Source organism: Sapajus apella, unplaced genomic scaffold, assembly GCF_009761245.1.
Source record: "Sapajus apella isolate SASKATOON/1434 unplaced genomic scaffold, GSC_monkey_1.0 scaffold168, whole genome shotgun sequence".
Classification (NCBI taxonomy): Eukaryota; Metazoa; Chordata; class Mammalia; order Primates; family Cebidae; genus Sapajus; species Sapajus apella.
The window spans coordinates 1,108,455-1,123,161 of NW_022437108.1; the positions used below are offsets into that span (position 1 = coordinate 1,108,455).

At 36.5% G+C, this 14,707-nt stretch overlaps 1 protein-coding gene across 3 annotated transcripts in view; it reads left to right on the forward strand.

Annotated features, from left to right (window-relative positions):
- SCAPER (S-phase cyclin A associated protein in the ER) overlaps window positions 1-14,707 on the forward strand; it is a 537,506-nt gene that overhangs the window by 136,888 nt on the left and 385,911 nt on the right. For all 3 annotated transcript variants that reach the window (XM_032267297.1, XM_032267296.1, XM_032267298.1), the window contains one exon: window positions 5,672-5,812. In XM_032267297.1, the coding sequence (XP_032123188.1) occupies window positions 5,672-5,812 (141 nt within the window). The remainder of the gene's footprint in view (window positions 1-5,671; window positions 5,813-14,707) is intronic.

A 14,707-nucleotide genomic window follows, 5' to 3' on the forward strand; every position in this document is an offset into this window, starting at 1 on the left:
TCCAGAACAGATCACGTGTAAGGTCACAACACAAGTCTTTAGAAATTTAAGAAGATGGAAATCGTACTAATATCTTTTAGACCGCAGTGGAATTAACCTAGAAATCAATAACAGAAAATAGGAACATTAGCAAAAATGTGAAAACTAAACATTATATGGTTGAACAACTATTTGGTAAAAGAGGAAACGGAAAATTTAAGTAATACGTTAACAAATGAAAACAAATATAACTCACTAAAATTTGTGGGATGTGGCAAAAGCAAGACTCTGAGGGAGGTTTATAGTGATAGATGCCTGCATTAGAAGAGAAGAAAGATCTCAAACAACCTAGTTTTCTAACTCACAGAACTAGAAAAAGAAGAAACAAACTAACCCCAAAATTACTATATGTAAAGAAATAATGATTAGAGCAGAAATAATTGAAATGCAAAAGAGAAAAATGATAGGAAACAAATCAACAAAACAGTTGGTTTTTTGGGAAGATTAAAAATATCAATGAACTCTTAGTCTAAGAAAAAAAAGAAGAAAATAAATTAGAAATGAAAGTAGAGTCATTATAATGGATAACACAAAAAGGATCATAAAGAACTACTACAAATAATTATATGTTGCTAAATTGTATAACCTTAGAAGTGGATATATTCTTAGAAATATACAACCCACTATGACTGAATCAAGAAGAAATAAAGAGCCTAAACAGACCAATAACAAATAAAGAGATTCAATCAGTAATTAGAAGCTGACAAAAAAAAAATAAAGGCCCGGGGCCAAATGGCTTAACTGATGAATTCTAAGAAACATTTAAGGAGAAGTAGTACCAACCTTTCTTGAACGATTCTGAAAAATAAAAGAAGAGGGAACATTTATATGAAATATGAAATATTCTAGCCCGGGCGCGGTGGCTTAAGCCTGTAATCCCAGCACTTTGGGAGGCCGAGGCTGGTGGATCACGAGGTCAAGAGATCGAGACCATCCTGGTCAACACGGTGAAACCCTGTCTCTAATAAAACTACAAAAAATTAGCTGGACATGGTGGCGCGTGCCTGTAATCCCAGCTACTCAGGAGGCTGAGGCAGGAGAATTGCCTGAACCCAGGAGGCGGAGGTTGCGGTGAGCCGAGATCGCGCCATTGCACTCCAGCCTGGGTAACGAGCAAAACTCCGTCTCAAAAAAAAAAAAAAAAAAAAAAAAAGAAATATTCTATTGGTCTCTGCCTCTGCTTCCTGACATAGAGCTCCTAAAACTCTGGTAGATAGAAGCAGCCGGAGAATTTTTTTGTTCAATATTTGTTCTCTGAACCTGGTTCCCAACAGATAACTTCTATGATCTTTGTAATTTCTTGAGTGGTAAGAAAACAGTACATCTGAAACAGAGTTTCTAAATACCTTGGGCTTTGCTGAGTGATAGGAGCATCTTTTGTTGTAATGAGGTTACTCTTGGTAGTGTCCCTGATAGCCTCAGAATTGGTGCTGGTTACCAGAACTTTGACCTCCTGGTTCAGTTGATGGCTAAAGCCAGTGATTTAATAAATCATGCCTCTGTAATGAAGTATCCATTAAATACCCCAAGAACAGAGTTTGGGGAGCTTCTGGGTTGTTAAACATGTAGAAGTGCCTGGAAGGTGGTACACTTGGAGAGGGCATGGAAGTTTCATGTTCTTTCTTCACACTTTGCCCTAGGCGTCTTTTCCATCTGGCTGTTTGTCTGCATCATTTAAGAGTTCCTTTGTGCCGGGCGCGGTGGCTCAAGCCTGTAATCCCAGCACTTTGGGAGGCCGAGGCGGGTGGATCACGAGGTCAAGAGATCGAGACCATCCTGGTCAACATGGTGAAACCCCGTCTCTACTAAAAATACAAAAAATTAGCTGGGTATGGTGGCGCGTGCCTGTAATCCCAGCTACTCAGGAGGCTGAGGCAGGAGAATTGCCTGAACCCAGGAGGTGGAGGTTGTGGTGAGCCGAGATCGGGCCATTGCACTCCAGCCTGGGTAACATGAGTGAAACTCCGTCTCAAAAAAAAAAGAGTTCCTTTGTAATAAATTGTCAATAATAAGTAAAGTGTTTCCTTGAGTTCTGTGAACCACTCTAGCAAATTAATCAAACTTGAGGAGACAGTTGTGAGAGTGCCAGATTTATAGCTGGTTTGTCAGAAGTATGGCTCAGAACTTGGGACTTGTGATTAGCATCTGAAGTTGTGGGGCAGTCTTGTGGGAGTGAGCCCTTAATCTGTGGGAACAGGTAGAAAATGTCAGAATTAGATTGAATTATAAGACAGCTAGCTGGTGTCAGAGAAGTGGTCAGTGTGAGAAAAAAAAACCCTAAAAATCTTGGTGAACAGAATTGTTACTGTATTGTAGGTGAGAGTAGGAAAAACAATTTAGTTTTTTCTGTCTCTTATGACTCCCAAACTTGTATTTTGAGGCCAGCATCACTCTGATTCCAAATCTAGACAGAGATAACACAAGAAAGGGGAGAACCACAGGCCAATATTCCAGACGAATATAGATGCAAAAATCCTCTTTAAAATACTAGCAAACCAAATTCAAGAGCACATTAACAATCATACCATGATTGAGTGGGATTTATCTCTGGAATGTAATGTAAGCATGGTGAAATATACTAAAATCTGTAAATGCAATATGCTACATTAATACAATGAAAGGCAAAAAATATGAGTGTCTCAATAGATGTGGGATAAACGCTTGACAAAGTTCAACATTCTTTCATGAAAAAAACTCTTAATAGATATAGAAGGAACTTTTCTCAACACAGTAAAGGAAGATGCTGTTGTTTTAATGTTTGTCCCCTCCAAAACACATATTGAAGTTTAATTGCTATTGTAACAATATTAAGAGGTGGTCTGTGAAGAGGGGATTAGGTTATGTTGGCCCTGCTCTTAGGAATGGATTGATACCTTGTTGTGGAAGTGGGTCCTTATTTCGGGAGTGGTTGCCTTATAAAAGGTTGGATTCAGCTTCCTTTAGTGCCCCTGCCCCCATTTGCCCTCTCTTGCCTTCTTGCTTTCCTCCAGGGTTCATTTAGTAAGAAGGCCCTTATCAGATGCCAGCACCTTGATACTGGACTTCCTGTCTCCAGAACTATTATATGATAAATAAATTTCTTTTCTTTATACATTACCTAGTTTCTGATATTCTGTTATAGCAGCACAAAACAGACTAAGACAGCCCATATATAAACAACCCATAGTTAATATCATAATTGGGAAAAACTGAAAGCTTTTTCTCTATGATCTGGTAAAAGGCAAGCATGCCTACTTTTACCATTTCTCTCCAACACAGTGCTGGGAATACAAGGAAAAGCAGCCAGGCAAGAAGAAGAAATGAATGCATTATATGGGAAGGGAAAGAATTAAAATTGTCTATTTGTACATAACATCATAAACATAGAAAATCTTAAAGATTCCACAAAAACTTTGAGAAATAGTTATGAATTCAGTAACGTTTCAAGATATAGAATCAACAGCTTAGAAATCAGGTTTCCATACACTATGAACTGTGTGAAAGAGAAAGTAAGGGAACAGTTTTCTTTTTATTAGCAACAAAAGGAATGAAATATTTAGGAATTAACTTAAGCAGAGAGGTAAATACTTGTATAGTGAAAATTACAAATTTATGAAAGAAAATTTAAAACAGCAAGTAAATAGATATTTGTGTTCATGGATTAGAAGAATTAATATTATTACAATGTCCATATAGCCCTAAGTGATCTACAGTTTCAGTGCAATCTCTTATCAAAATCTCAACCATTTTGTTTTGGAGAAATAGAAAACAGTCCTAAAATTCATATGGAGCTCCAAAAGACCCCAAAGATCAAAAGTAATCTTGAGCAAGAACAAAGGCTATGGTCATAACACTGTCTACAAATGTTATTATAAAGGTGTAGTAATCAAAACAATTTGGCACTGGCATACAAATATGCACACAGACCAATGGAACTTAATGGAAAACCCAGAAATAAACCCATGCAATTATGGGAAAGTGGTCTTTGACAAAGGTGCTGAGAACATACAATGGGGAAAGCACAATTTTTTCAACAAAGGGTATTGGGATTACTGGATTTCCACATACAAAAGAATGAAATTGACGCTTATTTTACACCATATGCAAAAATCAACTCAAAATGGACTAAGGGCTATTTTGTTACCTTCTGATACTAGAAAGTAGTATAAATATGCATAGGTTGAGCATATTATTTGGATTACTTTTAGTGTGTAGTTTAAATTTGGGAGAAATAGTTGGTTGACATAACCTGAATATTTATGAAAATGTATTAGGTAACGCAGGATTCTCTTGTACTGCAGTAAAGTGGTCTGTAAGAAAATTCTGTGATTTTTTTTTTCTTGACTCTCAAGAATTTGTCATATAGATGAACAAATTATATATGAAAAGCAGTCTCTTGTGGGGTTCTATAGGAGTCAGTGTTTTAATTTTAGCTTAAGAGAAGTGCTCTAACACAACAATTCTCCTCTTACTGTGTTTCTTAACAGCAAAATTACAGCATATTTTCATATATCTAAATATGATCTCTGAGTATTCATGCAAGAAAATCATAGATTAATGAAAGTATACAAGAGTTCAGATATTTTTTGGTTATTTTCTCAGTGTAGGTATCCCTTTAATTAATTTTAATGGCAAATTTCATCTTCCATTTGTGTGATAGATTATTGTTTTCAACACTGTTTCACATGAGTGATGTCATCTGATCACCACAATAAATGTGATGTACACAGGGCAGGTATCAACCCTCATTTTATAGAGGTAAAAAAAATCTAGCAGAGGCTGTTTCCAATGTTACACAACCAATAATTTGCAGAGATAAGGCTTTTAGGACATGTCATCTGGCTCTTAGTATAGTGCTATTTTTGTATCGTACTTTGTTGGATGGTTCAACACATTGTTTAGAGAAAAAATTCAATTAAAATGTTAGTTTTTCCCACACATATTGATCCAATTTCTGATTTTCTGTAATTTATTTTCATTGGTGGTGAATCTTATTTCCTGGAGCACAGAACAAGCTTTTGTTTATTCTATTTGAGGCTGTTTCAAGGAATTAAAATTTTAAGGAGTTAATTTCTTAAAACAACATTAAATAGCAATTATTATATCTATCTTTATTTTGTAGGTGAAACCCACTCTAATCCTTTAGAGAATGTTTCTTATGCAAATAATGTGATTTGTTGGATGTCATTTTTTAGTTTCTAGGATGAAATTACTTATTTTTCTTGAATGTGGGTTACATCATAGAGATGTTAAAGCTTATAAGGATAAGAAATATACACTATATTCATTTTAAACATACTCATGGTAACAGTGTAAGAATAATAGCACATATTTCTGTAGAGGCATGTGTAAGCCTGTTCTGAGAGTTTTACATACATTAACTCAATCTTCAAATAACCCTATGAATTAGGTACTATTATTATTCAGACAAGGAAACTGAGACAGAGGCTAAAAAAGTTGTCTAGATTATGCAGCTAGTAAGTGGCCAGCGTAGATTATGAATTCAGGTTGTTTAGCGTCATAGTCTGTGTCTTTAATTGTTAGGTATGATCCTACACATTTTCCCAGGCTTTATAAGCCATTTACTTATTTGTACTTCTTTTAAATGATTGTGTATGTTGAAATTAATGATGTGATAATTCACTGTATGTAGGAGAAGGATGTCCGGAAGTGGAAGGAAGAATTACTAGATCAGCGACGCCGGATGATGGAAGAAAAATTACTTCATGCTGAATTTAAGCGAGAAGTGCAATTACAAGCAATTGTGAAAAAAGCACAAGAAGAAGAAGCTAAGGTATATCATAGGAGTTTTAAATGTTGACTTAATTACCTAAGTACTTTTTTGCGATTGTTATATAATAGTAATAGAAAGTAATGTTTTTCAAATGTCTATTCTCTTCTAGAATAAGAGCATAGAGGCTCATTTAAAACTTAGTAGGTGTAATATTTTATCCCTTTGATAATTCTATGAGCCATCTATTATTTTTACAACTCTATAAAGGTATAATTGATAGAGAACGAGCAGCACATATGTAAACTATTCTGTTTGGTGAGTTTTGACATTCATATGTCCCTGAAACTATCAGTACCATGAACATAATACACAATTCCTCTTTGTAATTAATTCCTTCATTCAACTCTGTTCATCTAATTATTGATCTGCTTTCTATCCGTATAGATGTTTGCATTTTCTGGAACTTTTTGTGCATGGAATCATACAGTATCTACTCTTTCCTCTGGCTTTCCCTCATAATAGTTACTTTGAACTTCTTCCATCCTGTTGTGTGTGTCAGTAGTTCCTTGCTTTTTATTCCTTCCATATGGAAATACCATAATTTGTTAACCCAGTCAGTTGTTGATGGACATGTGTTTTCTTTGCAATTTGTGTCTATTACAAATAGAGCTGCTGTGGCAATACATGTATATGTCTTTGTGCAGATGTGTACTTTCATTTTTATTTTATAAAAACCTAGGAGTGGATTGGTGTAGCATCTGAAAATAGGTTCATGTTTAATCTTTACACATGGTTTTTCATATTGGTTACATATTTTACATTCCTACCAGCTGTGAATGAGAGTTCCAGTTATGCCATATTCTGACCAGTACTTGACACAGTTACCCATTTTAATTTCAGTTGTTTAAAAAAAAATGCGTATAGAGTCTCATTTTTTTTCCAATTCTTTTTTATTATGGGAAAAACATAGAAGATTTGTCATTTGAATAATTGTTAAGTATACAGTTCAGTGGTTTTAACAGTAGTAGTGTACCATTATACATTCCCACCAGTAGTGCACAAGGGTTCGAGTTATTCCATATCCTCTCTAACTCTGATCATTTTGTTTTTGTGATATAGTGGTCATTGTAGTGTGTGTTACGTGGTATCTCGTTGTAGTTTTGATTTGCATTCCCTAGTGATTAGTGATGTTGAGCATCTTTTCATGTGCTTATTGGCCGTTTGTTTATCTTCTTTGGAGAAACGTCTGTTCAAGTCCTTTGCCCGTTTTTGAATTGTTTTTTATTGTTGTTGCTGTTGAGTTTGAGGAGTTCTGTATGTATTCTTGATATCAGTTTGTTTTTCAATCAAATATATGATTTGGAAATGTTTTCTCCCATTCCATGGGTTGCATTTTTACTTTGGCAATAGTGTCTTTTGACATGCAAAATGTTTCAATTTTCACAAAGTCCAGTGTGTCTGTTTTTTTCTTTTGCTGCCTGTGACTTTGGAGTCACATCCAATAAGTCATTGCAAAAATCCAGGGTCATGACACTTTTATCCTGTGTTTTTTTCTAAGAGTTTTATAGCTTTAGATCTTACATTTAGGTAATTGACCCATTTTGAGTTAATTTCAGTACATGGTGTTAGGTAAAAGTTTAGGTTCATTCATTTGCATGTGACTGTCAAGTTTTCCCGTTACCATTTGCTGAAAAGACTGTTCTTTGTTCATTAAATTGTCTTGGCACCCTTGTCAAAAATTATTTGACCATATCTGAGGGCCTGTTTCTTAGCCCTCTGTTCTGTTTCACAGGTCTGAGTCTGTTTTAGTGCTAGTACCATACTGTTTTGATTATTGTTGTTCTGTTTTAAGTTTTGAAATCACGAAGTGTGAGTCACCCAATTTTGTTGTTCTTTTCAAGATTGTTTTGGTTATTTGGGGTCCCTTGAGATTCCAAATGAATTTTAGGGTGGTCTTTTCTGTTTCTGTAGTCATCATTGAGATTTTGATAAGAGATTGCATTGAATCTGTAGATCACTTTGTGTGTTGCTGATATCTTAACAATATTAAGTGTTCTCGTTCATGAACATGGGATAATTTTTCATTTATTTGTCTCATCTTTAAATTTTCAACAATGTTTTGTAGTTTTTATTGTCTTTTGCCTCCTTGGTTAATTACTAAGTATTTTATTATTTTGATACTGTTGTTAATGGAATTATTTTCATAATCTTTTCAGATTGTTCCTTGTTAGTGTATAGAAATGCAATTGATTTTTGTATGTTGACTTTGTATCCTGCTACTTTCCTGAAGTTTTATTAGTTCTAACAATATTCTGGTGGAATCTGTGTTTTCTACATATAGGTTCATATAATCTGTGAACAAAGATAATCTTACTACTTTCTAAATTTGGACACTATTTCTTTTACTTGCCCAATTTTTCTGGCTTGAACTTCTAGTGCTACCTTAAATAGAAGTGGTGAAAGCAGATATTCTTTACTTGTTCCTAACATGAGAGTAAAAGTTTTCAGTCTTTTACCATTGCTTTGTTTTTGGTGCTAAGAAATAATTGTCAAATCCAAGATCATGAAGATTTACCTCTTTATTTTCTTCTAAGATTTTGTGGTTTTAGATGTTTATATTTAACTCATAAAGACATTTTGAGTTAATTTTTGTGTATGATCTGAGGTAGATGTTCAACTTAATTCTTTTGCATGAGAATATCCATATTTCCCAGCACTGTTTGTTGAAGAAGCAAACCCTCTCGTTGGTCTGTCTCAGCCCATTTGTGTTGCTATAAAGGAATACTTGAGGCTGGATAATTGTAAAGAAAAGAGGTTTATTTAGCTCACAATTCTGTAGGCTGTACAAAGAACATGTCAACATCATCTACTTCTGGTGAGAGCCTTAGGCTGACTCCACTGATGGCAGAAGGTGAAGGAGCCAGCATGTACAGATCACATGGTGAAAGAGGAGGCAGTAAGAGAGGAGGGAGGTGCCCGACTTCTGTAAACAACTAGCTTTTGAGGGAACTTTTAATAGGAACTAATATAGCAGAACTCACCCCTCTCCCCTGAGGGCATTAATCTATTAATGAGAGATCTGTTCCCATGACCCAAACACCTCCCATTAGGCCTCTACCTCTAACATTGGTGATTGTTTCACATGTTGATCACATATTTCTTTTTTTTCTTGAGACGGAGTCTTGCTCTATCCCCTGGCTGGAGTGCAGTGGCACAATCTTGGCTCACTGCAACCTCCACCTCCCGGGTTCGAGCAGTTCTCCTGCCTCAACCTCCTGAGTACCTGGGACTACAGGTGCGTGCCACCATGCCCAGCAAATTTTTGTATTTTTAGTGGAGATGGGGTTTCACCATGTTGTCCAGGATGGTCTCGATCTCTTGACTTCATGAGCCACCCACCTCAGCCTCCCAAAGGTGGGATTACAGGCGTGAGCCACTGCGCCTGGCCAGATCACATATTTCAACATGTGCTTTGAAAGGACAGACAGGTAAACCATAGCAGTCTATATGTCTATCCTTATGCCAATATTGCACTGTTTTGATAACTGTACTTTTTAGTAATCTTTGAAATGGGAGCAGTGAGTCCTCCAACTTCGTTATCCCTGTCCCCACCAAACATGATGTAGCAACATAGTGTACCCTGCAATTCCATGCGGATTGAGGTTTGGTTTTTCATATCTGCAGAAAAGCCCATTGGCATTTTGTTACGGATTGCATATCTTTATATCCCTTTGATAGTATTACCGTCTTAACAATATTAGTCTTCCAGTTTATGAATGTGGACTTCCCTTCTGTTTATTTGTCTTCTTTAATTTCTTTCAGCATTGTTTTGTTTTCTTTATACAAGTATTTCACTGCTTTGTTTAGATTTATTCCTAAATATTCTTTTGGATGTGATTATAAATGCTGTTGTTATCTTAATTTCATTTTTGATTATTTATTGGTAGTGTACAGACATACAATCAATTTTTATATATTGATCTTATGTCTTGTAGTCTTGTTTGAACTCCATTAGTTTTAATAGCTTTTTAGTGAATTCTTTAGGATTTCTCATAAACAAGGTCACATAATCTGCAAATATAGTTTGTTTTGCTTTTGCTTTCCAGTTGGATGTCTTTGATTTCTTTCTCTTGTTTAATTGCTTTGGCTAGAACCTATAGTATGTTGTTGAATAGAAGCAGTGAGAGTGTACCTCCGTATGTTATTCTTGATCTTCCTAGATATATTTAATCTCTCATCAAGTACGATGTTAAACGTAGAGTTTTCATGTACAGTTGATCCTTGGCATCAGTGGGTTCTGCATTTGCAGATTCAACCACCTGCAGATCGATCAGCAGGTGGTCAAATCTGTGAATGCAGAGGGTCAACTGTAAGGGACTTCATCATCTGTGGACTTTGATATCCATGGTGGATACTGGAATCAATCCCCCATGAATACTGAGGGACAACTATATGTCCTTTATCAGGTCAAGGAAGTTCATTTTTATTCATTGTTTGTTGAGCACTTTTATTATTAAGGGATATTGGATTTGTCAAATGCTTTTTCTCAATCTATTGCTGTTAAACTGTATTTTTTGTCCCTGTTCTATTGATCTGGTATATTAATTGAATCTTAGATATTTTGTATATTTGTCCAATTTGGTTATTTGTTTAAGTTTCAAGGGTAAATTTCATCCTGTTACTTATGGCTGGAAGTGGAACTTCTGATCTGTGTATTATTTTTTTTATCTTTTTATTTTTGAGGGACAGCCTAAAGGTATATTATTGATGATCATAGAGGCAGAATTCAAATCCAGATCTTTCTGGTTCCCAAGGCTCTGATTTTACCACTGTACTTACTACTTTAGTGTTCTTATTTTGTGATATTTTATCATATGACTTATGTACATTTTGACTTGTCTAATTGCTTAATATACTTCATTTCAATATGATTTTATTAAACCAAAGTGACTCTTATAAGCACATTAACCTAATTATTTATCACAGTTTAAATAATTTCCATAGAGATGGATGGTCAACTCCTGGGTATCTTTACATGAGAATATCAGCTACCATTTAGAATTATTTTAATTCTTTTTCTTAAAATCCCAACTTTTATTTTAGATACAGGGGGTATATGTGCAGGTTTGTTACATGGATATATTGTACCCAAGTAATGAGCATAGTACTCAATAGGCAGGGTTTTATTTTTCTTTTTTTGAGACGGAGTCTTGCCTTGTTGCACAGGCTGCAGTGTGGTGGTGCTATCTCAGATCACTGACAGGGGTGCCTCCCGGGTTCAGGCGTGTCTCCTACCTCAGCCTCCTGAGTTGCTCGGACTACAGGCATGTGCCACCACACCGGCTAATTTTTTAAATTTCAGTAGGGGATGAGGTTTCATTATTTTGGCCAGGCTGGTCTCAAGCTCCTGACCTCAGGGGATCCACTGCCTCAGACTCCCAAATTACTGGGATTACAGGTTACTAGGTAGTTTTTAACCCTCTCTCCCTTCCCTGTCCACCTCTAGTAGTCTGCGGTATCTATTGTTCCCATGATTATGTCCATGTGCATGTGTGCTCATTGTTTAGCTCTCACTTATAAATGAGACGGTTGTCTTTTGGTTTACTGTTCCTGCATTAATTGACTTAAGATTATGGCTGTGAGTTCCATCCATGTTGCTGCAAAGGACACAATTTCATTCTTTTTTGGCTGCATAGTGTGTTCCATGGTATATATGTACCACATTTTTAAAATCCAGTCTGTTGATGGACTCCTGGGTTGATTCCGTGTCTTTGCTATTGTAAATAGCACGGCAGTGAACATACAACTGCATGTGTCTTTTTGGTATAATGATCTGTTTTCTGATGGGAATATCCCTAGTAATGGAATTGCTGGGTCGAATGGTAGTTGTGTTTAAAATTCTTTGAGAAATTGCCACACTGCTTTCCACAATGGCTGAACTAATTTATATTCCCACAAACAGTGTATAAGCATTCCCTTTTCTCTGTAGCCTTGCCAGCATCTATGGTTTTTTGACTTTTTAAATACAAATCAAAACCAACATACACAAAAAAACAAAAAAAAATTTGTATTTAAAAAGTCAAAAACCAATAGCATCTATTGTTTCTCTGATGCTTAGTGATGCTGAGAATTTTTTCATGTTAGTTGGACACTTGTATGTCTTTTGAGAAATGTCAATTCATGTCTTTTGCCCATTTTAAAAAATGGGGTTTTTTTTCTTGTTGATTTAAGTTTCTTATAGATCCTAGATATTAGACTTTTGTTAGATGCATTGTTTGCAAATATTTTCTCTCATTCTGTAGGTTGTCTGTTTACTCTGTTGATAGTTTCTTTGGCTGTGCAGAAGGTCTTTAGCTTAATTAGGTCCCACTTGTCAACTTTTGTTTTTGTTGAAATTACTTTTGGAGACATAGCCAAAAATGCCTTGTCAAGACAGATGTCAAGAAGGGTATTTCCTAGGTTTTCTTCTAGGATTTTTATAGTTTGAGGCCTTACATTTAAATCTTTAATCCATCTTCAGTCAATTTTTGTATGTAGTTGAAGGTAAGGGTCTAGTTTTGCTGTTCTGCATAGAGTTAGCCAGTTATCCTAGTGCCATTTATTGAAGGAGTCCTTTTCCTATTGCTTGTTTTTGTTGGCCTTTTCGAAGATCAGATGGTTGTAGGTGTGCAGCTTTATTTCTGAGTTTTCTGTTCTGTTCCATTGGCCTGTGTATCTGTTTTGCAACAGTGTCATGCTGTCTTGGTTACTGTAGCCTTGTAGCATAGTTTGAAGTTGTGTGATGCTTCAAGCTCTTTTCCTTTTGTTTAGGATTGCTTTGGCTATTGGGGCTCTTTTTTGGTTCCATACGAATTTTAGAATAGTTTTTTCTAATTTTGTGAAGAATGCCATTGGTAGTTCGATAGGAATAGCATTGAATCTGTAAATTGCTTATGGCCATTTTAATGATACTAATTCTTATAATCCACGCTCATGGGATGTCTTTCTGTTTGTGTGTCATCTCTGATTTTTTTCAGCAGTGTTTTGTCGTTCTTCTTGTTGAGTTCTTTCACCTCCTTGGTTAGCTGTATTTTCCTAAGTATTTCATTTTCTTTGGCTATTTTATTTTTATTTTTTATTATACTTTAAGTTCTGGGGTACATGTGCTGATCATGCAGGATTGTTACATAGGCATACATATGCCATGGTGGTTTGTTGCATCAATTCCCCCGTCATCTACATTAGGTATTTCTCCTAATGTTATCGCTCCCCAATTCTCTACCCTCTGCTATCCCTCCCCTAGCTCTCTCACCCCCCAACAGGTCCCAGTGTGTGATATTCCTCTCCCTGTGTCCAAGTGTTCTCATTGTTCAACACCCACTTATAAGTGAGAATATGCGGTGTTTGGTTTTCTGTTCTTGTGTCAGTTTGCTGAGAATGATGGTTTCCAGCTTCATCCATGTCCCTGCAAAGGACATGAACTCATCCTTTTTTTTTTTTTTCCCATTTATTTATTTTATTGCATTTTAGGTTTTGGGGTACATGTGAAGAACATGCAAAATTGTTGCATAGGAACACACGTGGCAGTGTGATTTGCTGCCTTCCTCCCCATCACCTACATCTGGCATTTCTCCCCTTGCTATCTCTCCCCAGCTTCCCACCCCCCACCCTCCCTCCCCTATTTCCCCCCAACTGACCCCAGTGTGTAGTGCTCCCCTCCCTGTGTCCATGTGTTCTCATTGTTCAACACCCGCCTATGAGTGAGAACATGCGGTGTTTGATCTTCTGCTCTTCTGTCAGTGTGCTGAGAATGATGGTTTCCAGGTTCATCCATGTCCCTACAAAGGACCCAAACTCATCGTTTTTGATGGCTGCATAATATTCCATGGTGTATATGTGCCACATTTTCCCTATCCAGTCTGTCGTCGATGGGCATTTGGGTTGGTTCCAGGTCTTTGCTATTGTAAGCAGTGCTGCAATGAACATTCGTGTGAACGTGTCCTTATAGTAGAACGATTTGTAATCCTTTCGATATATACCCAGTAATGGGATTGCTGGGTCAAATGGAATTTCTATTTCTATGTCCTTGAGGAATCGCCACACTGTCTTCCACAATGGTTGAACTAATTTACACTCCCACCAACAGTGTAAAAGTGTTCCTATTTCTCCACATCCTCTCCAGCATCTGTTGTCTCCAGATTTTTTAATGATCGTCATTCTAACTGGCGTGAGATGGTATCTCAATGTAGTTTTGATTTGCATTTCTCTGACGACCAGTGATGATGAGCATTTTTTCATATGTTTGTTGGCCTCACGTATGTCTTCTTTTGTAAAGTGTCTGTTCATATCCTTTGCCCACTTTTGAATGGGCTTGTTAGTTTTTTTCTTGTAAATCTGTTTTAGTTCTTTGTAAATTACGGATATCAGCCCTTTGTCAGATGGGTAAACTGCAAAAATTTTTTCCCAATCTGTTGGTTGCCGATTCACTCTAATGATTGTTTCTTTTGCTGTGCAGAAGCTGTGGAGTTTGATTAGGTCCCATTTGTCTATTTTGGCTTTTGTTGTCAATGCTTGTGGTGTTTTGGTCATGAAGTCCTTGCCTACACCTACGTCCTGAATGGTTTTGCCTAGGTTTTCTTCTAGGGTTTTTATGGTGTTAGGACTTATGTTTAAGTCTTTCATCCATCTGGAGTTAATTTTAGTGTAAGGTGTCAGGAAGGGGTCCAGTTTCTGCTTTCTGCACATGGCTAGCCAGCTTTCCCAACACAATTTATTGAACAGGGAATCCTTTCCCCATTGCTTGTTTTTGTCTGGTTTGTCAAAAATCAGGTGGTTGTAGATATGTTGTGTTGCCTCCGAGACCTCTGCTCTGTTCCATTGGTCTGTATCTCTGTTTTGGTACCAGTACCATGCTGTTTTCATTACTGTAGCCTTGTAGTATAGTTTGAAGTCTAGTAGTGTGATGCCCCCCGCTTT